At 44.1% G+C, this 24,219-nt stretch overlaps 1 protein-coding gene across 4 annotated transcripts in view; it reads left to right on the forward strand.

The window, feature by feature from the left end:
* Positions 1 to 24,219, forward strand: part of grm7 (glutamate metabotropic receptor 7) — a 222,171-nt gene that overhangs the window by 56,067 nt on the left and 141,885 nt on the right. For all 4 annotated transcript variants that reach the window (XM_068722229.1, XM_068722225.1, XM_068722230.1 and 1 more), the window contains one exon: positions 12,175 to 12,391. In XM_068722229.1, coding sequence (XP_068578330.1) covers positions 12,175 to 12,391 — 217 coding nt within the window. The remainder of the gene's footprint in view (positions 1 to 12,174; positions 12,392 to 24,219) is intronic.

Below are 24,219 nucleotides of genomic sequence, written 5' to 3' on the forward strand. Positions count from 1 at the left end.
ATCCGTGTCATTTATTCTGCACACATCCAGCCTCTATTTTCTTTTTCATCGTGGACGGTTCAGTGTGTGTCTGTCTGGTGTACGTCATGATTGGCACAGTGTGCATACGACTAAAACAACAACAAATTGTTACAAATGCATCCAATGGAACATCTGGAGGAGGTTTGAGAAATCAACAGTGTTTGTATGAATTGATTTATTGTTTTGTATTCTCCCCCCCCCCGCCCTGTTGTGAAGATCACAGCCAGACTGGGAGCATTAATCAATCAATACAGACGTGGTTCATGAGTTCAGAACACATCCAGCTGAATATCTGTGTTTTAAACAGCTGTCTATGCAGATGACGCTTCGCTTTATGTGAAAACTTCTTCTTCTTCTTCTTCTTCTTCTTCTTCTTCTTCTTCTTTGTGTAGTGTTTGTGTTGTTGCCAAACAGCTTCAGGTGCTTCACCACCTCCTTCTGGACTGGACTCTGATCAAAGATGGACTGTAGTCAGACATGTGATCCGAGTGTGAATGAAAGTGTCTTGAATCTCATTTTATCTGCGTATGCCAAGTTGAGGCTTCGCTCGGATTACACGTCGCACTCAAACACAGACGTGGACGTCGCAGGACGTTACTAAATGAAGCGGGACTCAGCAGGTCCTGTGTGGCTGGTGTGTGTTCTGAAGGATAATCATGTCCTTTGAATACAGGTGTCAAAAAACGTGAATACTGCAGCCCGCTGGGCCTAAATTTAGACTTTTTTTATATTCAAAGGGAGAATTACGTTTTTTTTGTATTCTCTTCATATGCTGTTATCACAAACGATTTACTAATTTCTATTCGGGATTTAAAGCTTTTGAATTATGCCTTTTCATCAATGTGGCCTCCCACGGTCTTACAGCAGCCTATGATTATAGTTTTCATTTAACTATGAATTTAGACAGCTTAATTTTTATGTTTTTTTTTAAGTCATTATTAAAGCACGCTGGTTTCATTTATTGTATTTCTAGTTATGACTAATTAATAGTTTTAGTGTTGAGGCACGTTAAAGGCAAACCAAACCGCCCGACATTAGAGATGCACTGACTGCAATGTTCCTCACCCATTTAAAAATAAAAATAAACGGACCTGCAGATTCCCATTTTCTTTCATTCCGAGATCTGTAGTTGACGGCAAACAAAAAACATTTTTGTCACATTTCTTTCATGGAAAATTGGAATTAATTTGTATGCTCATAATAAAACATTGACTATTAAATACATAACATGTATCTTAATAAACTTTATGTAACATGTTGGACTTTCAAACACGCGCTTGTGTTTAGCGTCGTCCACTTGTGGTCCGATCGGCCCAACGCGCGGGTTTAACACCCGGTGGAAAGTCCCAGAATGTGTCATCAACGTGGTTGTTTTAATCTTCTATCCACTCACACACAGATATTCATTCTCCGTTGAAAAGCTGCACTACTGTGTCTGTGACGCATTGAAACATCACACGTGTTAAATCCCTCACACTTTCCCCGCTGAGTGGCGTCCGGTCGGCGTGTCCGCACCCGGCCCGGGCTCTCGGTGCCATATGTGCCGCGAAGGCTCCGTCGGCTCCGTTTGGTTCAGGGATCGCGCTCGTCTAACGCCGTACCAGATGTGGCCCCGCTGGCTAATTAACAGAGAACAGAGCGATCCGTCACAGATATGGAGGCTAGTGATGAGAGAGCTGTGGATGTAATGACGTAACACGCCGTGTATACTCTCTCTCTCTCTCTCTCTCTCTCTCTCTCTCTCTCTCTCTCTCTCTCTCTCTCTCTCTCTCTCTCTCACATGCAGTATAACATACAGAAATCCTCAAATAAGCACTTCGGCTTTGGAGCTATATTGTAAAAATCAAAGTGGCAGTAGACAGTTTTTTTTGCAGAATAATGAGATGGTCAACGTTTACATTGGTTTCCAATAATCCTCGCTTCCGCTGTGATTGGCAACCGGCAATCAAACCTTCATTTTTATCGGGTACAAAGACTATCAGTGGAAGTCCCTTGCCGATACTAGTGGAAACGGTGGACTGTAGAACAACCAAAGTTACCGTGGAAAACAAAATGCCAGTGAAATAAACGTGCTGTGATTGAGCATTGGATCTTCTTTCTCAAAAATTGTACTTTGTGTTTTCTGCTAATAAGCTAATGTTAGCATACAAACCCATTAAACTAAGACAGTAAACATTCTGCTTGCTAACCGTTAGCATTTAGCTCAAAACGCTGCTGTCCTCTTCGTGTCTACAGGTTCATCCCTCGCAGTGAGAGCTTCTCTCCTACTGCAGAAGTACTGTCGCTATGGTCAGGGTTGTGTTCTGATGGTAAAAAGGTGGTTAAACTGTTGACAGGATCGTTATTTGAAATGTGTTCTTTTTTAATAGACCCCTTCCAATTATAAAAAGGACTCGTTTCCTACGTCGCAAGCGCCGTGTAAAAAGTTTATGAAACAGTCAACCTTCCACCCTGTTTTGTACCCACACCGCTGACCCTCTGACAAACACTTCCGGGCCTGACAAAGTGGGCCGAAAAAAGGCCACAACCAATACCGGCTGTCACAAATCACACCGACAAAACACACACTCATTTAATAGACGGCGACGTTCGGCAGAAGGTCAATAAACTGCGAGTCCTCTGCCATTGAAGGGGGCGCGCAAATGTCAGACGGAAATGTCAATAAGCGTGTTTTTCGGTGCCCTGTAGCCACCCGGGCCGTTTCTTCTCTTTCTGAATGACTTTGTCTACTTTCTTATTCCACTCGGGTACGGAGGAGCTTCTTGGCCCTCGAAATCAATTTTGGATCCCTCCGTCGCATTGTCATTCCTTCGCTCTTCACTCCTACACCCTTTCTCCTGTTCCTCCGTCGCCGCGTTTCCTTTCTGTTTCGCCGTCAATCCGTCTGTCTCCGGTGTCTCTCGCTTCCCCCCCCCCCCCCCCCCCTTTCTATTGCCATCTGTCTTGGATCAATGCGGCTTTGGTCGCTGTCACCTTGCAGGTCATGTTTTGCTTCTCTCAGACTGCCTCCCCCCCTACTCCCTGCTACTCCCCCACACACCCTCTCTCGTTCTGCCTCTGTGTCTCGGATCAATGTGGGGGTTTAGCCATTGTCACATTGTGGCGCAGGTTGTGTTTTATTGGAGCTGTCAAGGTGCTGACCTTTCCGTGTCCAGGGGAAGAAAGAGTGATGCCAGCAGGCCGGTATGATAGAGGGAGAGGGACGACCGAGCCGCTTATGAGTCTAATCTATCAAAGGGGTTCGGAGGGTGGAGGGTTTGGATTGCGGCCAAACTTTGGCCTTCAAGCACACGGCTCCTTTTTTTTATTCCTCATGTCACTCCATTGTATTTGGATTTATTTGTCTGTTTCTTCTCCTGGTTTTGGATTCAACATCAGAACATTTATTCTTGCGATAATAGACGATCGGAGACCTCAAGCTATACCGAATGTCTCGGCGTGAACGGACGCTGACAAAGCTACGAGCCTTACATGTCCTGGATTTGAACACGACAATCAAAACAGTTTTCACCGTCGCCATCTTGGATTACGGTCGTCGCCATATTTATTTTTTTCCGCAACCAATGAACAGGAAGTGACCATATTTGGACTGAGGAGGAGTGACGTAGAGACGCCGTATACGTCTCTGGTAGAGACCTGTCAATCACCGTGTAGCCCCGCCCCTAAATCATCCCCTGCTTTATGGTCTTTAACATCATGCTGTATTGAAGAAGACTGTAAACTAGAGATTGAGACCATAAACTCATGTTTACAATGTTTACTGAGGGAATAAATCAAGAGAGAAGTAGAGTCATTTTAGACTAGACTTCTATACAACCAGAGGAGTCGCCCCCTGCTGGACACTAGAGAAAGTGCAAGTACTTCCACATCGGCTTCACTCGGAAAAACTGGAGCTTGCCATCTGGGATAGAGCATTGATATCAGGGGGGAGACTCAGGAGTCATATTCTAGAGTCGCTAATTGTTGGGAGGAGAACTCCTTCCACTTGTTTTTTTGCCCTCTGCTCTGACCGCTGCTCTTTCCTGTTTAGGTACATTAAATAATCAAAGTCACATTTCATGCAATCAGGATCAAGCTCTATGTAATTATCAAATCACATAATTAAAATGAGGCTCAAAGCAAAGCTGAGGACTCATGATCCGGTCGACCTGTTGACCGGCGGAAAGTCACAGGGTTTGGGATTTACACGACACCTCTGCAGCTTTCACAAAGCCTCACTAGCTGCTAATTAAAAGTCGTTTGCCGCGCGCTTCTAATTTAAAACAAAGTGCAATTCATCAATCTCTTTCGTGCCGAGTGGACGAGCTGGCTGCCTCTTGCATCTCAGCGTGATTCTCCTCTTGAAGCATCAATGGATTTGCTCTAATGAAGATGTTTCTAGTTTACTGATTCCTGCAGAATCCTCACATAGCGACAGTTTGAGATCAGATTAAGTTCTAGAGTAGTGAAAGTATCTTTTGTGAAAGGTAGCAAACTGTGGTGGTGGTCATGGTTGAGAGAATTGTTCGACTGTTAGTGGGAAATGAAGGAAGGGGAAGGTCTCTGGTGCTCAGTGCAACTTGTGCCTCGTGTGTAAGTGACGATTTTGCTATTGAACTTGCAACACTTTGTTTTAAATTAAAGGTTTGTTCTGTACACGCAAATTGATCGCACAAAAAAAAAGCCCCGCCCCCAGTGTGTAAAGGACTCAAGACGGAACACTTCTGTTTGCTGATGTGATTTATTTCGGGTAGGTTGAGGATGAAGACCATTTCATGCTTATTGCTCATTAAATTATTGTCTAAGTGCTTTACGCTTTGTCGTAAAAAAAATCTTCTAGACCCTTGGTCGCCCTTCAATCCCCCGTCTCCGCTATGTCCACGCCCTTGTGTCCTTGGGCGAGACACTTAACCTCAAATTGCTCCCGCCGGCTGTGTCTTCGGTGTGTGTGTGTGTGTGTGTGTGTGTGTGTGTGTGTGTGTGTGTGTGTGTGTGTGTGTGTGTGTGTGTGTGTGTGTGTGTGTGTGTGTGTGTGAGAATGTTGTATGAATGGCTAGTTGGAGTCCTGATGGGCAGATGCCAGCTTGCGTTGTAGCTCCCGCCGTCAGTGTGTGAATGGGTGAATGATGACATGTGGCGTTAAAGCACTTTTGAGCGGTCCGAAGCCTAGAAAAGCGCCAAACGAGTTAATTTACCAAAAAGCGCCGCCAGTGTGCAACGGCCTTAAGAGGGAAGCCTTTAGCTTGTTGACGTGAGATTGGGAATTGAAGTCCGTTTCATTCTTATTGCTCATTAAATGAGGATTTAAGTGATGCATGCTTTGCCATGAAATCTTCTTCATCGGTAGGAATAATCTACTTTATGGAGTTCTTGGTTTGTAATGTGATGGTTTTTTGTAAGAAGCTCCGTTCTTCCCTGAAAAAGCTACCACTGCAACATTATTCTGGGGTTCTTGTGCACGACACGATGCACAACGGCAAACTAGTTTTGAAGCCGAGCCTCGCGCTAACACACGGAGAGCTCGTCTTATTCCATTTCCTCGCTTATTGTCGCCGATGACCTCGAGGCTCCGAGTTGAGAAAATGAAGTCTGTTTTCTGCTGAGAGTGGCGCTTCAGTAAAAAGTGGTCTCACCATGTGGTCTTCCACAGTGGCGACCACCGCAGTCCCCCTCAGCCGTCCCAGGGACAACCGGTGTGCTGCGCAAGCTCACCGGGGATTTTGTGAACCCCCCCCCCAGTGGAGGTTTCAGCTTTGGATGATTTTTTTTTCAGTTTAATAGACTCCAGAGAGGCAGGTAGAGGGTGAGAGAGGATTCACACGCCGGTGCTTCCAAACGGATATCAAATAATACCCAGAAACGAGATGACTTTATATATCAAAGCGTGTCAACTGGGTGGAATAGGCAAACGTTAGTACAGGACGAGTACACTTGGACGACTCTCTGCCTCCCGAAGAGAAAGCCGTGAATCATCACTTCATCGCTCGGGTTTCGGATCACGTCGGCTGAAAGGCCTCCTAGCTTTAAGCACCTTTACTGGCTCTTATTTTCTTTCCTTTTCCTCAATTCGGGCTTGTCATTTGTCTCACTGCTGGCCTGTAATTTGAGCTTACTTAGTGGATCTCACCGTGCGCAGGTGTCCCTGAAGACACAAAGTGGGACAGACTAATGGACCCTGTAGAAAATGTGGATTCATCCTCCTCTTAAATGATCCAGTCAACCTTCCTTTTTTATATTTCCTTTACTTCTTTCCGTTTATTTTCTTCACTCTTCGGAGTGAGAGAGACGCGACGATGGCAACGCCTCGAGTAACCGCGATCAAGCTGTTCTTGCTGTCCGTCACCAGGAGGCAACATCGAGGACTCTACTCTGTTTAAGAGGACTCGAAGAGAGCCGCAACATCGGGTCCTCTGTCGCTGCAATTGCAATTCATTGTCTTACTCCTGATTGGGGGGGAATCGCAGTGTACCCACGGATATGTGGACAACTGTCACTGGATAACTTTGACGCAGAAGAAAACTTCTGATCTGCGGCGTCTTTTTAACGATTAATTCATGGACGTTTCTTCTGGATGGACGTCAGATATAATGATATGAGCGGGAAGTGTTAGTCATCGGAATGACATCACTGTGTGTTTCATGTCTGTGTTGAAACCATAGACTGCGCATAAGAACGTAGTTGTCGTGACGTCACTCATTGGTTTGTGGACTTGCCGTTTTGAAGCTTCGACTTAGGCAATTTTGTCGTCGCCATCTTGGAATATGGTTGTCGCCATGTTGTTGTTTTTTTGCGACCAATGAACGGAAGTTACCATATTTGGAATGTGGAGAAGTGACGTAGAGACGCCGTATATGTCTCTGGTAGAGACCTGTCAATCACTGTGTAGCCCCGCCCCTAAATCATCCCCTGCTTTATGGTCTGTTTGACTCTAAATGGAGCATAATGTACTAAATGAACATCATGCTGTATTGAAGAAGACTGTAAACTAGAGATTGAGACCATAAACTCATGTTTACAATGTTTACTGAGGGAATAAATCAAGAGAGAAGTAGAGTCATTTTAGACTAGACTTCTATACAACCAGAGGAGTCGCCCCCTGCTGGACACTAGAGAGAATGCAAGACACTTCTGCCTGGTTGAGACTTGACTCAGTGATGATTCTGAGGAGAACGTGAACAATTTAACTCATAGATATGGCCATGCATTTTCCCCAGTTGATTACTTACATTAAGGCAATCACTTTTTGTATTACAAAATAATGTTTAAATTTGAATTCAGGAGAAATAAACAGACGCAAAAAGGACCAAAGTAGGAAAAGAAACACAGAAATGTGTATTTTGGATGTTTTCTTTCCACTAGTCTGAAAGAAGACGTGTCATGGAAGCAAAATAGACCAAAATCTATAAAAAAAAAATAAAAAATTGCCCAGTGCATGAAAAATGATGTTTCTGCTTGTGCGTCACCGCTGCAGCTCCAACTGCTGACCGTGTCGGCAAGCGGTCAAATCAGCAGCCAAACTCCCAAAAAAAAACTAACTTCCTGCACACTCCCGTCCCTTTCACCCTCACACAGTATCTTCACCTTCCATCTCTCGCCTCAGAGTTTGGAAACCTCTGGCTGGCAGCGTTTCTGCTGAGATGATAAATAAGAATGACTGTTCGTCCCCTGAATTTCTATTTTCGGGAGGTGAAGGCGGCGGAGATGCCAGCCCAAACTATCTACACGATCCACCTGGTGAGACTTAAGGCGGCAGACCGTCGGCGGAGCGGTGACGGAAACAGATGTTCAGCTCCAGATCCATGAGAGCCCTGAGAAAAGATGATCTTTTGAGAGGATCGCCTGTGCGAGCGGGAGTGACTGAGAAGTGCCTGAACTTAGAGGTATAGGTGGGCTCGTTTCCGAATGGAGCTTACGACATACGGCCCGCAATCGAGAGGAGGGCATCTTGGATCTTTGAAGTAGACTCGCATTGCAATGACAGAATGCATGTATAGTATCAGAAACTGGCACCTCTTTCCCACCAAAAGTCCGCTACAGAATATTGTGTTGTTGTTGCAGGAGGTGAAAATAGGACATTTATTTCTGTCTATTTCAGTGTTTGGTTAATTCACTTTAAATGTTCTGCTTGTTACTTGATGGATCATCGTGCTGCTGCTGTAGTTCTCTGCGTTGGGGTTTGTTCAGGTCAACTACCTTTTGTGTGCCGTTTAATATCTAATTATCACTGGATCTATTCGTGTCTGACTGGTCTCTGGTCTCTCTTTCTCTTAAAAGTCTACATTCATGCACGTCGGGGCTGGTAGTCTTTCTATGGGTTTGTATTGGATTGAGTAATGAGGCCTCCACCTTTTAACTACACCTTGTCATGAAGCCCTGGGCGGATTCAAGACCCCACCACCTCTCCTACAGGAGCGAGTGGGACAGACGGGTTTTTATTGTTGAGCCTGTTTTAGTTTTTTCTCTCTCTTTGTAGTTGTTTTGTTTCTCTTTGTAGTTGTTTTGTGTCTCTTTGTAGTTGACTTGTGTCTCTTTGTAGTTGACTTGTGTCTCTTTGTAGTTGTTTTGTTTCTCTTTGTAGTTATTTTGTTTCTCTTTGTAGTTATTTTGTGTCTTTTTGTAGTTGACTTGTGTCTCTTTGTAGTTGACTTGTGTCTCTTTGTAGTTGTTTTGTTTCTCTTTGTAGTTGTTTTGTGTCTCTTTGTAGTTGTTTTGTTTCTCTTTGTAGTTATTTCGTTTCTCTTTGTAGTCATTTTGTTTCTCTTTGTAGTTGTTTTGTGTGTCTTTGTAGTCATTTAGTTTTTCTTTGTAGTCTTTTTTTTTTGTGCCTCAGTAAATCTCTTACTGGTTGGCATGTGTCTCTTATGGTGAGGCCACAGAAGGTGGGGGGACGACTTTGGGCCCCTGAGCCTGGTAGACTCACTCAGTAATCCATCCATGCATGAAGTACATTGGGCTGTTCATGGGCCGAGAGTGAGTTGCATATTTTGTCCCAAAAATACAGTAGCATGTAAATCATGAAGTCCTTCTTTCACTCCCTCTCTTAGTGACACTCTCTCTCTCTGGGAGGAAAAGGGCCTCAGAAAGTGTGTGTGTGTGTGTGTGTGTGTGTGTGTGTGTGTGTGTTAGGAGAGGAGAGGAGAGGAGAATGGTGCATGAGCAGCAGGTTGAAGGTGTTTCTGGTTCCCTGATGTTTTCATGCTGTAGGCCTCCACCTCAGATTTGACAAAAAACTAACCCACATTCTGTGTGTGTGTGTGTGTGTGTGTGTGTGTGTGTGTGTGTGTGTGTCACATCTGCATATTCATGTGCTTGCCTGCTCTCCGCTGTGCTCTGCGAGGTTTGTGCAACAGTATGTTTGTGTTCTTGTGTGTGTGTGTGTGTGTGTGTGTGTGTGTGTGTGTGTGTGTGTGTGTGTGTGTGTGTGTGTGTATGACGCAGCATCTACCGCCGCCGGCCAGATGCGGTGGCCTTTGTGACATCTGGAGTCAGAAGCCATAACGGCCTCGACACATTCCAGCTATACGTTTCAAGGACACAGCCGCTAAAGCAGCAAAGGCCTCTTGGGCTCATCTCACTTCACACACCTCACCTGCCTTTTTATTTTTGAATGCCTTCCCATGAGATCATGTTAGCCTAAACCAGGTGGAAACCTCCGGCTCCGCCAAGTAAAGCCAAAGCTTCATGTCTTAAAGCTGCATTCTCTCTCTAGTGTCCAGCAGGGGGCGACTCCTCTGGTTGTATAGAAGTCTAGTCTAAAATGACTCTACTTCTCTCTTGATTTATTCCCTCAGTAAACATTGTAAACATGAGTTTATGGTCTCAATCTCTAGTTTACAGTCTTCTTCAACACAGCATGACGTTCATTTAGTACATTATGGACATTTTGGACAGACATGGATGTTAACTGCAGCTTGACTGGTTGGTGGAGACCAATTCTAGTTATGGTAATAAAACTGTTATACCCGAGAGGCTTCATGTGTGTGTTTGTAACTTTGACACCTAATATATATTTTCCACATACGTGTCGATATGTTTGTGTGTATAAGGAGCCATTAAATGATGTTGGTCATCCCAAACAGACCTCCTGAAGTCTGGATTTATAGATGGAGACGGTAAAACAGAAATGTCTTCTCCAACTCGTCTTGTTCACCAAAAATACCTGAACTCTCTAATGGGATCAGATTGGTTTAAAATGTATTCTACGTCCCTCCTGCATTCAAAAATCTGTTACGCTGTAAGAAGACGCTAATCACCGCAGTTTAAAGTAAATGAGCTTCCGTTAAACTCCGAAAACGAATAGAACAAAGAAATAAGCCGCCGATTATGAGAAAGAAAAAGCGTTTGTGCTGCAAAATGCCATTTCCAAAATCCAATTGAGTTAATAAAAAAACGTCCAATACTAATAATAATAAGCCGTGTGTAATGCGCCAAGGATTGACGGGAACTTCTCGCCGGCATGCATCAAACTTTTTAACCCAGACACAGTGTGAGTGTGAGTGCGTCTCCGCTCCCAGCAGATCAAAGGGTAATTGGAGGAACTATCTTGTTGAGGGAGTTTCTCACAGGATTTCCTGAGGGATGGAGTTTAATTTTGACCGTCCATTAGCGAAGACCTTGATGGACGGAGATCAAATAATCCCTGACCTCTCGCGCATTTTTTGCGTAATTACCGCAAACGCGTCGGCTCTTTGCCACGTCAAGCTCTATTTTTTTCCAAGCAAGCCGCTCTCATCTTCCACATTTTATTATCAGCTCCTCACATATTATTATTATTATTATTATTATTATTATTAGCTCTGGAAAAACTTTACTTTTTTAACCTGAAACCCCAAAAACTCCATTTCCAGTTTAATCATTTAAGCTGTAGCTCCATATTCTAAAGACGCGTCTGTTTATCAGCCAACTTAAATAATAAAAGCAAGAAAAGTTTCTCTCTTGAATTTACTTTGCTCTTTATTTCCAAACCTTCAGGTTGAGCTCCATAATGCCGCAGCGCTAGAATGTATTCATCTCCTCATTAGCCTCCATACTTTGTCTTCTTCCAGCTTCTTATCTGTACTTGTCAGTCACAGTGCTGCTCAAGTAGAGGAAATATATTAATAACTATATTACAGTCTTTTCTTTCCTGTGTTGGACATTGTGACAGGACGGTGGTATGAATATGAATGTTTTACTTTTGGTCAGTGTTCGCCAATTCAGGGACGATGTATTCCTCTTGTGTTGCATTCAAGGGGGAGTAAGTCAGACAGATCGGTCATTATGTTGGCGGACGGGAGCGGGTCAGTAACATTGGGTGAGGTCATCAGAGATACCGGTAACTGTAGACGGCATCGCAATCCAAAATCCAAATCCAAATCCAAATTTACGCTTTTTGCCGTTCCTCTGCGACAAAATTTCACTACCTCAAGTTTGCAATAGAATATTAATAGAAAGATGCAATTGATAGCTGCATGCGTTACTAAGAATGAATCAATAAAATAGTAGACATTTCATATATTTTATCCCGTCATCATAGTCAACGTTCTGCGATGGAACGTATTCAGGAATGAGCTCTAAAACGAGTCAGCATTTTTTTTTTCAATTCCTGTTCCCTCGTCTCGAAGCCAACAGGTTTTTGAACGTGTTTTTGATTCGATGCCTGAAATAAGGTCTGTGGTATGGACAAGATAAATAGATTTAAAAATAACAAAAGACATTCTACCACTTAAAACAGGTCAGTAAATAACCCTCTGCTGAATTTAGAAGCTTGTAAGTGTCTATAAAAGGCAGCGAACAAGTGGTGGAGATGTGAAGTCATGTGACCGTGGTGTAGCTCCTTTATAGGCTAACGTTAGCCCCTTACTTTTGCCAATTCATTCTCCAAAAATCATGAAAGTGTTGTTCACTTGTGAAGATGATCTTGAGGAACACAACGTCTCGGTATCATTTAAACGTTTGGTTTTCCGAAGGTTGTTTTCTGCCATGATCAGTTATTCAACGTTAAAATCATATTGGCTTTTCGGAGAAGGGAACCAGTGTTAATGCGAACGTCCTGTCGGCCTGCAAATATATACGTCATCCCTGCATCGCTATTCCATCGGACTCTTTTGTCTGTGTTTTCGTGTTGACCGTCTTCCTGATTCCACATGAAGACTTCCACCATCCTAACTCCTCAACCCCTCTCTCTCCCTCCAGATCCCTCAGATCAGCTATGCGTCCACGGCCCCGGAGCTGAGTGACGACCGGCGGTACGACTTCTTCTCTCGGGTGGTGCCGCCGGACAGCTTCCAGGCCCAGGCGATGGTGGACATCGTCAAGGCCATGGGCTGGAACTACGTGTCCACCGTGGCCTCGGAGGGCAGCTACGGGGAGAAGGGCGTGGACGCCTTCATGCAGCTCTCCAGGGAAGCGGGTAAGATGTGGCGATGAGCCGCCGGGGGTGGGGGGGGGGGGTCTCTTTTTGTTTACCGGATTCATAATCTGAGTGGCATTTTGTTGCTATCGATATATTTTGAGGCTCAGAATGTCCCATCGAGGGACGCAGTTGTCTGGATTCTGTGTGAGGTGGAGGCCACGGTGCTAAAGCCCTTTATTAACACGATAATGAATGCAAATTGTGACTCTGACGTGAAATGATTGTGCTGCTCTTTAAAACGTGTTTCTTAGTAAAATGTGTGCCTCAGTATAAACATAAAAAGAGTGTTACATAAAGCTGTTGAGTCACAGAAGCTTGAAATGAATTGATTAGAGTACGCGGCGATGCTGATTGCTCCCCGAATAATCTCGGTGACATTTGGATCAGTCTGACGACTCCTCACATCTCACCAGTGAGGACGCCGTCCTGACATTTATGCGCTGGCGTTTTTGTTTTTTGTTTTTTCCCGAGGATTATGAAAGGACACGGCCGCTTGCCAGGGCGCGTAGAGGGCGCCCAAAAAAAAATCCTCCGACTGAGCCAACGCCAAACCGGTCGGCCAATGTTTCCACACGGACGAGTCCTTGATCATTGATCTGTGGTGGTTTTTGAACCGTGATTTGATTAAAAAAAAATAAATACAAAAAATAAAAATAGAATTGCACAGCAGTTCTGCACGGTGTCACCTCGAGCAGTATTCACACTCTTTAATCCTTCGACGGGTTCTGTTTGACAGGGTTCAGGAGGAACTCTTGGTGCCGTAACCTCTGGCTGTGTTTCTAAAGGCAACGAGAAGGACGCTCAAGGAGTGTAGGACTCCAGAAGTCTGTTTGCATAAGTGGGGGGGAAAACCGAATCTGATCTGTGTCGTCATTTTGGGAGAAGCTCCTGCTGCACCCTTCCACCGGGTTTCATGAATTTAGGGCCAGAAGTTTGTCTGTAATCCTTCTGACAAACAAACAGAGAACATCAATCCCTAGGTGGAGGTAATCCACGAGCAGACTCTCGCCTATAAGAGCTTATTATTTATCTAAGACGTCAGAGAACCGCCTCTTAGCGGCGAAAATGAACGGAAAGGTTTGCAGAATTAATTAATTTTGTCTTGAAGGAGTGACTCATGCAACGTATCCTCGTACGACTGTTCCTGCGGTGCCGTAACGGAAACACGTGAGCTAAGAACCTGTTGCTAACGTTAGTCCACAGCAAGGCTGTCAAAGTATAACGTTAGCTACGTGGTAATGTTAGCTATAGCAAACAGTACAACACCTGTCTCTTCTGGCAGATTAGTGCATCCTTCACGGGCCGTTCGAAAAATTCTTTTTTATTTTTGGAAGTTTAATTCAATTCAGCAATTTTCTGTTTTGAATGCTGCTTTTGAATTTGCGTTTCATTTTCTCCTCAAGAAAAATCGGCGCCAACGTTACCGAGTGAATCGGCGCCAACGTTACCGGGTGAATCGGCGGCAACGTTACCGAGTGAATCAGCGCTAACGTTACCGAATGAATTGGCGCTAACGTTACCGAGTGAATCGCCGCTAGCGTTAGCTACCTATTAGCTGCGGGCGCGCCGGTCTGCGACCTTCTGACCCATGTCGTCACGTCACTAACCTAGCTAACAAAGAAAGCACAATGAAGTATATTTTACTTTATTTTTATATCAACTCTGGAAACACAGACAAGACAATAAGACGATAGTGTGCATCCCATGTCATTCAAATTGTTAAAAAACAAACAAACTGCGAGGCCCCTACGATGACTTACTCGCACCTCATTTTTCGTGACAGATGGCTTCAATTCCAAGTTCATGACTCTCCACAAAGTAGTCATACCTACATGTGGACATTTTTTTTCCCCACGTCCATAAGTACAGCTGCTTGCATAAAAAAAAAATCCACCTCAGCATGAGTCCCTGCCAGCACGCTTCTACGTCACAGCTCTGCAGCGTCCACCGGCGCCGGCCGTCGGGCGGCGTAGATTCAGAATTTAACGATTAAAAACCCGCGAGAAGTGAATCGTTAAAAGAGAGTCTAGTCGTTGAGCAGGTGTTGTAATTGCTCCCAAATCCTCTTATTTCTGACGCCGTTCAACGCGCGCGAACACCGCACTACGCCTTCTCAGTTGACTATTCGGCTGATGAATATCTGATAAAAGAGCTCTCTGTGTGTGAAATATAGTTTCTGGGTTATCTGCAGATTTGTGAGTAATCCGCCGTGTATTGATTGTGGGAGGTTCCCTCTATCAGTCAGCAAGACGCACATGTCTCTCGCACACGCACACACACTCAATATGCTTCTCCGGTAATATAATTAGACGGCGTTCGTTTCCATCGTGGTGTTGAAGATAGGAGCCTGCACACACACACACACACACACACACACACACACACACACACACACACACACACACACTGGCGGTAATGCAGGGAGGACACATCCAGAGTGATTAGTCGGGTGGTAGGAGACTGATTAGCAGGGAAAGAGTTTCTCTCTTATCTAAACTTTTCTCACGCTTCTCTTCATCTCTGCAGTCGACGGTAGACTCCCGTTTTTTAACTCACTTTTACTGTAGCAAGGGTCCAGCTGGTTTATCAAAGTTCCCCCGTAGTCCCATTGTACTTGCACCGTGATGAAAAATGGGAGTTTTCTGCTTCACGCATTCCCTGCAACATACACGTACTATACTGCGTTTTGAGTTTCGGAAATAAACCAGTATCAAGTAGTACGAAAAAGTAGAGAGAAAGAACTATTTGGATGTTTTTTGCTCGCAGATGCTACAACCCCATGCAGCCACACACGGCTCTGAACACGGAGGTGTCGGAGCAGCAGACGGTGCTAACAGCGCCACCAAAAGGCAACAGTGCTGACGGATTGGTTGACGTTGTGAAATTGTCGAGATAATGGTTTTTTTTATTATTTATTACGGGGGGGGTTTTCTGTCTCTAAATACTACAACACCCACGAGTTTCAGCGGCCATCGTCATGGAGCAGAAGCACGGTTGTAAAGTAACAAAATATTGTACTCAACAGCAAATTTATGAGGTACTTTTAATTTGTGTATTATTGCGCAACTTTTTTACTTCTACTACACTCCATTTATGTCTCTTTATATCAGGGGTCTTCAACGTTTTTCAGGCCAAGAACCCCCAAACTGATAGAGAGATGGAGCAGGGACCCCTACTACATACTGTATATTGTATAAAATTGTGTTTTTTATTAATCTGGGCCTAGTGCCATGTATAAACATACCTTGTTATTGTGCATTCAATGCTAAGCTATTCAAATAATACACAGGTTCATGTCTTCATGTTTTTATTTTAAAGGTACAGTGAGTAGGGTGGTCGTGACACTGACATTCATGAACATACTGCATGATAATCATGCATACAAGCTATTCCAATTGTTTTTATTTTAAACTTAAATGTGGAAACAAAAATGAGTGATGGCCTATTAGTACTACTGCCATGCATAAACATAAACCAGTTATCTTGCATACAATACTGAACTATTAAAATAATGGACAGTTTGGAAAAAAATGTAAAAAAATTGTCTAATCAACCAAAAATTTTGCGGACCCCCTGTTGAAGACCTCTGCTTTACAGATTAAGATTGTGCGTGAGAAAACTTGCATACAGTATTTAATTAGCATTGCTTAATTGTGCTTTCATCTCTATTGTGAGGCAATATGTGTTGTGTCTCTTTCATAAGACACAAGCCGCTGAAAACGTTACGACTAATCATTGATCACACGCATCCACAAGATGAAGGTTTCATCTGAAGAAAAGAGAAACCATATTTTCAAAAATGTCTCTTTTTTTTTGATAGAAAATTTTGATATCGCCAATAAAAAAATGCAGATAAAAGTATACGAGACATCAGAGATGTGTTCTGCTTTTATAGGCAACCTTTTTATACTAAGTTTTATACTGTAGTATAACAAAAAGTTGCCTGTAAAAGTAGAACACATCTCTGTATTGAAAGTATAGCCGATATATACGACCGCTGCTGTAAATATTAACAGGTTGACATGGACACTTTGAGGCCCACAAAGATTTCATCTTCACACGTCTGGAAATGAAGCGAGCTCATAAAGTACAAAAGGTAAAGTCAATACTCGCCCTTGTTAGGGTGGAAGTACATGTGTAACTGTCTTGTGGTTGTAAGTAAGTGCTCCCTAGTCTTGCCCACAGCTTTAATGAAATATTAATGACTGGACAAATAAAAGCCAATCTCAGCAGGAGCCACACATTTGAACTGGATTTCTTGTCCCCAAAAGATCCTCCGTAGTCGGGTCCAGAGTGTGAAAAGAAAGGAGTCGTCTGTTAAAATCGCCGAGTGTTGGACTCGTTTAATCGAGTCCAACAGTCAGACCTCGACATGAAGCGCAGAGCATTTACCAAAGAAAACGACGTGATCGGTTTGAGTTTTGGACGTGAAGGAAAAGCAAAACTGCACACGGGGGGGAGGAAGAAACAGAAACCCGCGGAGTCTCAGAGGGGCATTCTGAATCGGGGGCTTTATTATTCTGCAGCTTCTTCTTGAATACAGACACACTTCAAAAAGACCCTCAGGAAGCCGCCCTTATTATCTCTGAATCAGCAGGATTGTGAGGGGGGAAAAAAAACCCGCTGTGAGATATTTGCTTCTCATTCCTTCAGAGGTTGAGAATGCTGACTGGGTAACTGGGCCTCTTAATACCATCTGAACGGCGTATTGGCAGCAGATAGCAGGAGGGGGGGGGGAGATAAAGTCTCCGAGCTGTTTGCCATCACAAGCGCTCCGGCAGAGCGCGGGGATGTGGGGGGAACCACCTGCAGCTACTGCTTGCTTTGAAATTAAACTGTTTTCTTAGTTGTGTTCCTGAGCAGTCCTGACATTGTCAGCATTATTTATGAAATCACACATCTCACAAGAGGCTGCGCTATCACAGGGTGTTGGTTTCTTTCACTTCAGTAACAGAAATGGCAGGTTGGCTTCAAACGAGCAGAAAATGACTGAAATGCTTAAAACGTCTTCTGAATTTCCTTGTTTGAGTTTTTTTATATGTGTAACTTGAATACAAGAATCAACAAAAAACGTATTATGTTACTTCTGTAATGTTGCCAAGGAGCAGGACGCAAACTTCAGGGTCTGAAAAGTGAAGCCTAAAACCTAAAGCTGCATTCTCTCTAGTGTCCATCAGGGGGCGACTCCTCTGGTTGTATAGAAGTCTAGTCTAAAATGACTCTACTTCTCTCTTGATTTATTCCCTCAGTAAACATTGTAAACATGAGTTTATGGTCTCAATCTCTAGTTTACAGTCTTCTTCAATACAGCATGATGTTCATTTAGTACATTATGCTCCATTTAGAGTCAAACACACCACAAAGCAGGGGATGATTTAGGGGCGGGGCTACACTGCAATTGACGGGTCACAAACCTACGGCTCCTCTACCAAGGCTTCACTCCTCCGCAGTCCAAATATGGTCACTTCCGATGACAAGATGGCGACGACTAAAACGCCAAACTCAAGGCTTCAAAACTGCAGTCCACAAACCAACGAGTGACGTCATGACATGTGACTATGTCCCTTCTTACAGTCCATGCCAAGAAGTCAGATAGTCTGGTGTGTTTTAGCTGATGTGTGTTTACGTTTAGTCAAACTGTCTCCAGTAAAAGAGTGACAAATCATCAATTAGCAGCTCCTGTTTGCAGTGGATGTTCAGACAACCGTCACAGGATTACTTTGATAGTGAAACATGGGATGATACTCTAAGAAGCGCCTTTTTCTATGATGATCAACTAGATTCTTGGACATATATTTGCAGGGGACATCAGAGACAATGATGTCCTTGGAAAGTAAAAGTCACCCTTGATCAGAAGAAGTAAGTAATTTAACCAAAAATCGGAGGAACGTTGGCCGTGTAACGTACCGCCGTCGGCCCAGTGTGTGCAGAAAGGCTCGGCCTTTAGCGCTCCCTGGTCGGTAGTCCGTCGGCATGCTGATACAGGATTAATGGAGAAGAATTAATGGGAAATTAATTTCATGGAGCAGAGGCTTGTGGATCTTGGGTCCATTCCAAGTGTCCGTTTGTTGTTTGGAAAAGCAGATAACGGCGCAGAACGGAGAAGACGTCTAGTCGGCTGTTAATGCTGGACCAAACGTTGACAAGTTAGAGGATTTTTACATCATAACCTTTATTTTAAAAGCACTGGAATCCAAGTAAAGGACCACTACATCATGGATTATCTACATGGACATCGGCGGTGTTGTTCGGTCTCCTTAACTCGCCCCTGCAGCTGTTTGCCTCCTCATCCTCTTCCATCTTTGAACCAAACACCCCCCCCCCACCCCCCCACCCTTCCACCTCTGTGTGTTTATTTATAAATTCATTAGTCTGCAGGAATATTAGAAGCAGCCCAGAACACACCAGTTAATGCGGCGCATAATTCGCCTATTTGATTACCTGGGAATCCCCGGATGGCAAGCATCAGCCGCTTATTAGCCTCTTCTGCTCCCGCAAACGCAGAGCGGTGACAAATACTTATCACCGAAAGTGGAAACTGCAGGGTTGCGGGTGGAGGGGTGGGTGGGGGAGGATACTAAAAAAAGAAAAGGGAAGTGGTTTCACTTTACTCCATCAGACTGTGGTGTGGTACTCCGGGAGTGATAGCCGGTCTGGAGTGACGCAGGGAGAGATCAGTCAACTACAGGAAACAGACGGCATTGGTGTTCAGTAACACAGATCATCGTCGCACAAGCCTGTACTAATGTTTTCTCAGCTTATCTCGGTACGGCGAGGCAGCCATTCATCACAATAACTCGTACGCTCTCCGATAAAATATTCTGTTTTTGTAAAACAAATCCCCCCCCCACCCCCCTCGCCCTTTTATTTCTTCCACTCGGCTCCGTCACAATCAGCAAACGGCAGAGTTTGAGTTTGACACTGACGGATTCCTTTTTTTCTTTTGTTTTCAAACGCAAACTTTTTCATGCCGAGTCATTTCGAGAGGACCTCGGCAGTCGTCCCACGGGCTGCGGTGTGTATATTTAGTCGAAGCGACGTCAATATTCCAAGGTGGGGTCTTCGTGGGAAGTGTTGTACTGATCAGCATCAGCTCAATATCAGGTCGACATCAAGGAGGAAGGAGGAGGAAGAAGAAAGGAAGGAAGATCATGTTTGGAGTGTACAATTGAAACATATGCATATGTTTCAGGGTCTGGATTGATTTGCAGTGTCTGTTGTGCTGCTATTCGCTTCATGTTGTACTCAGGTCACTGCAGGTTTGGACCCCAAGGGGGTCGCCAGGAAGGCATGCCAGGAATAAAACACTTGTTGGATCATTTTTACAAAAGTCTTTACATATTTCTTTTTGTCCTTTGCTCAAATGGATTTTGTTCACAGAGTTGTAATTTGTTAGAAAGGAGGAGGAAAGGTTGGGAACCACTGAGCTGAAGGATAGATGAGATGGGGCATTGGCCCACACCACATGGGAACCAGTTCTAGCCGTTACCAGCTTATGAAACCGTCTCGTCAGTCACTCCATCAAAGTGCAACTCACCGATTTAATGACTACCACCACGGGAGGCTGCCTGCAGAGCCGTCAGCCAAGTCACAAGTCATTAGGAGGAAGGTGTAGTCTCACTCGGTGACTCATCGGCTCAGCCGCCGCGATTCGTGACTCCTCTGATTCTTATCTCTTGGGCGAACAACGGCTAAACCGAGAAGCCGAGCGGCAGAAAGTTGCATCTCATTACTTTACCATCAAAAGCTCCAACGGTTTTAATTCCCATTATAAAATCTAAGTCCAAGTCCTTGAAGAAGTTCTGCTTTTATGTGATGCACTTCCTGCGCGTCTGACTGGAACGCAGTGATGGTCCGCAGTGACTGAACTGCTCCTTTGCAGCACACTGAGCTTCTCTAAAGTATATAAGCTGCTGAAATCCTCGTCATTGTAGTGTTACAATGCTTTAAGCCGAATATGGCTTCCAACCAGTTCAGCCAACAAGTACGTTTGTCGCTGTCTACGACGGGGCAAACAAAGTCTTCTGATATAGAAGTAGATTACACTACGATCAAATAGTTTGGAATTAGCTTTTTTACTTCTTCTTTCCTTCAGTAATCAGACACTAGATGTATTATTTACATGTGAAACAGTGTTGTCCCCAAAAGAAGAACAAATGTAATGATTCAAACTTGTGAATGAACAGTAGAACATTGCGGTTTGTTCATCTGATATTCCAAGAGTGCTGTGTATTGGAAGTGGACGTAGTCATCATGACGTCACCCGTTGTTTTTTGGACTGCCGTTTTGAAACCTCTAGTTTGACGATTCCGCCGTCGCCATCTTGGATTACTGCCGTCGCCATGTTGGTTTTTTCGCAACCAATGAAGATAAATTACCATATTTGTAATGTGGAGGAGTGATGTAGAGACGCTGTATACGTCTCTAGTAGCAGCAGAGACCATAAACTCATGTTTACAATGTTTACTGAGGGAATAAATCAAGAGAGAAGTAGAGTCATTTTAGACTAGACTTCTATACAACCAGAGGAGTCGCCCCCTGGTGAACACTAGAGAGAATGCAGCTTTAAGACACTTTAGAATTTGTTTCACTCTGTGCCGCCTGGTGCTAACCCTAGACCAAACTTCTATTTTAATTCCACCTTGTTGTAGGCTTCATGTGAATCATTTGACACATCTATTCCCGTCTATTCCGCTTATCTGAGGACGGGTCACGGCTAGCGGCAGGCTTAGCAGGGTATTCCAGACGTTCCTCTCTCCAGCAAGCTTCTCCAGCTTCTCCTGGGGGACCCCGAGGTGTGATGAGATGTATAATCTCTCCAGCAGGTTCTGGGTTCTACCTTCGGGACCTCTTACCAGTTGGACATGGCCTCTAAAGGGAGTTGTCCAGGAGGCCTCCTCATTAGCCCAGCTCCCTCTTCACCACAACGGACCGCTACAACGCTCACATCACCGCTGTCCATCTCGCGCTCCATTTAACCCTCGCTCCTCGCACAAGAAGCCGGGATACTTGGACCTCCCTCGCTGGGGCAGTGAGTCTCTCCCAACCTGGAGGGCCTGATCCACTGGTTTTTCCAGCAGAAGCGTACTCCTATTTGTAGAACACATCACCTGTCTGGGTCTCCCAAAATTTGAAAAATTAATCTGTCTCTTGATGTGACACCGCTGTGGTAAAGCTTTGGATATCTTCGGAGGGAAGGATTGTGGTTCTGGTATGACATTTAAAACTGTCACTGATTGCTCTCATGCTCTATCTCTTGGGTTCACACAGTGTGTGTGTGTGTGTGTGTGTGTGTGTGTGTGTGTGTGTGTGTGTTTGTGCCACATCATGTATTCGCTCGGATGCTCGTGAGCCAAAGCGGAGGAGAAAGCTCTCCCACAATCGTTCCGCAACCGTTGTGTCTCGAGGCCAAAGAGGAACGATAAGAGCAAGACAATAGCCTTTTCAAATCAGCCTGTAGGCCTTCCTTCTGATAAGCTAAGACGCTTAAAAATGGCAGCCGAAAGACTGGAACTGGGCTGAAGTGAGCTAATGTGGTACTTTACACGGCAAAAAGCATTTCCTGTTTTGTAAGAAGCTGCGTGAGCGATTTAAAATGCCGTGTTGCAGCTTCTTAGCGGAGGTTGGCTTCAGGGCCGCGGCTGCCATTGAAGACACTGAGGCCATGAACTCTGGACATACAGGACAACAAAAAGACAAAATGATAAGAATGTCCACACCAGAAATCTGTTCCTTAAAGTGTTGAGTTCACGGCTGGGACGAGCCGTTTTCTTCTGGTGAATTTGGGGAAACTTGGATTTCATAAATCCTTTCCTTTAGTCCTGCTTTGTATTTCTAGATTAGATTTCCTCATTGAAACTTGGTGATTCAGAGATATGTACAAGTTCAGAATAACCTCATTTCTCAGTTCATATGCCACACTGGCCATGCAGTCATAACATCACATATTAGTCTATCCATCACCCTGACACACACACACACACACACACACACACACACACACACACACACACACACACACATTTTGCCTCCTTTCTATTCAGGACACTGTGTCAGCTGCTTTGATCGGACCGAGCTTCATAAATGAAAAGTTACTTTTCAGGAAAAAAAAGTTTCCACAGCTTTGTTTACTGTGAAATGGACGATTGGTCAACGTCATTTCAAGTGGAAAAATTCTCTCTGAAAAATTAAGTAAAAAGTGTAAAACTGCAGCAGACCTCGGAGACGGCTCCGGCGCCCGCACCGCTACGCCGACTGAGCGCTTCATTTGAGCTGTCAAAATGCTCCCTGCGGGGTTCGGTGCACTTGCACTGATTTCACACTCCTCTCACTCTCGCTAGACTTTTGATTTTCCGTTCCACATGAAGCAATACGAGCACATGTTTTTGGTGCGAAGAGCGTCTGTAATTGGACAAGGACCCAGGAACTCGGAAGACATATAGAATCAACCACGCTCTGCTATTGACTTACTCAGCTGTAACAATGTTTGAATCCCTCCAGCGTTGCCTTCGTCGCGGCCAGTGTCACAAGTCAGGCTTCCATTCACATATTTTTATTAGAAATGCTATAAGGCAACAGCGAAATTCATTTTACTCACGTGACTAATCAGCTGTCATTCGCTGATCAGTTGGATGTTTCGATCACGTGCAAATGCTTGTCTTCGTCTCAGGACTGTGTCAAATCTGGCCAATTTTAGCCGACATGAGAGGATCATTGAAACGGATCCGACCCTCCACTTGTGTCCGGTTGGCATCCTTTTTCTACTGGCCGATTCCAGCGCTACGCAGCCGACAGCTCAAACCTCTGACGAAGATCCACGAGTTTATTCTCCCCAAACCAGCTGATGGAAACAGCTGTGTCCATTTCGTATATATTTCTTCTTTTTCTGCCACTTTTCAAAAAGTTCGCATAAACTTCACTTTGACAATTGAACGAAAACACGGCTAACGTCCGCAGCAGTTTGTCTTTGCGATAGTAAAGTTACAAGACGAGGCATTATCTAACTTACTCAAATCATTACCTGTTGGTTGTCGGTTTGGACAGAAGACTGTTCATGCTGTAGATCATGGTTTTTTTTTTGTAAAGTGTTACTGGATGGGGCCCTTGGATAGGTCCCTCCCTCACATATTGAACGTATGCCAAATTATCTTTTAGCATTTCCTGTTTGCAACTACCCATGGATGCACAGGGACTAACTCATTGTCATCTCAAATATTGGATAAACATTGATTTGCGAATAACATTCAGAGCACGCAGTTCCATTTTTTTAGATATTATTATCTTCATAGGGATTTTCATGGTTTGCATGTCGTGTGCTGCATATGATACAGCGTGCTCCTATCAGTCATATATGTACACAGGTGATCGCCTCAAAGCTAACTAATGCGTGCTGCAGGCGTGTCAAGACGTGAATCAGTCTTTGCACTGCTTTGTGGTTAAAAATAGATTTTAGCGTTCCTGAGCTATAATGCTCCTTACATCACACAATATCAGGACTCCATACAATAATTTTGAAGGAGCTTTGTCGTGCTTATGCATGTGTGTATATATGTGTGTGTGTATATATATATATATATATATATATATATATATATATATATATATATGTATATATATATATATATATATATATACACACAAAATAGATATTTCTGGGGTTTAGACTGACGTTCGGACAAACTGAGTTGAAGCTGTCACTTTGGACTTGAGGATGTGTCTGATGGGTATATTTCCCTTTTCTGATATTTATTGGACCAAAGAGTTCATTAATTATTGATAAAACAGTCGTTACATGCAGCCTTAGTGTATCGCAGAACACGTGTAGT

Source organism: Cebidichthys violaceus, unplaced genomic scaffold, assembly GCF_023349555.1.
Source record: "Cebidichthys violaceus isolate CVI_PGR_0920_01 unplaced genomic scaffold, fCebVio1.0.p SCAF_29, whole genome shotgun sequence".
Classification (NCBI taxonomy): Eukaryota; Metazoa; Chordata; class Actinopteri; order Perciformes; family Stichaeidae; genus Cebidichthys; species Cebidichthys violaceus.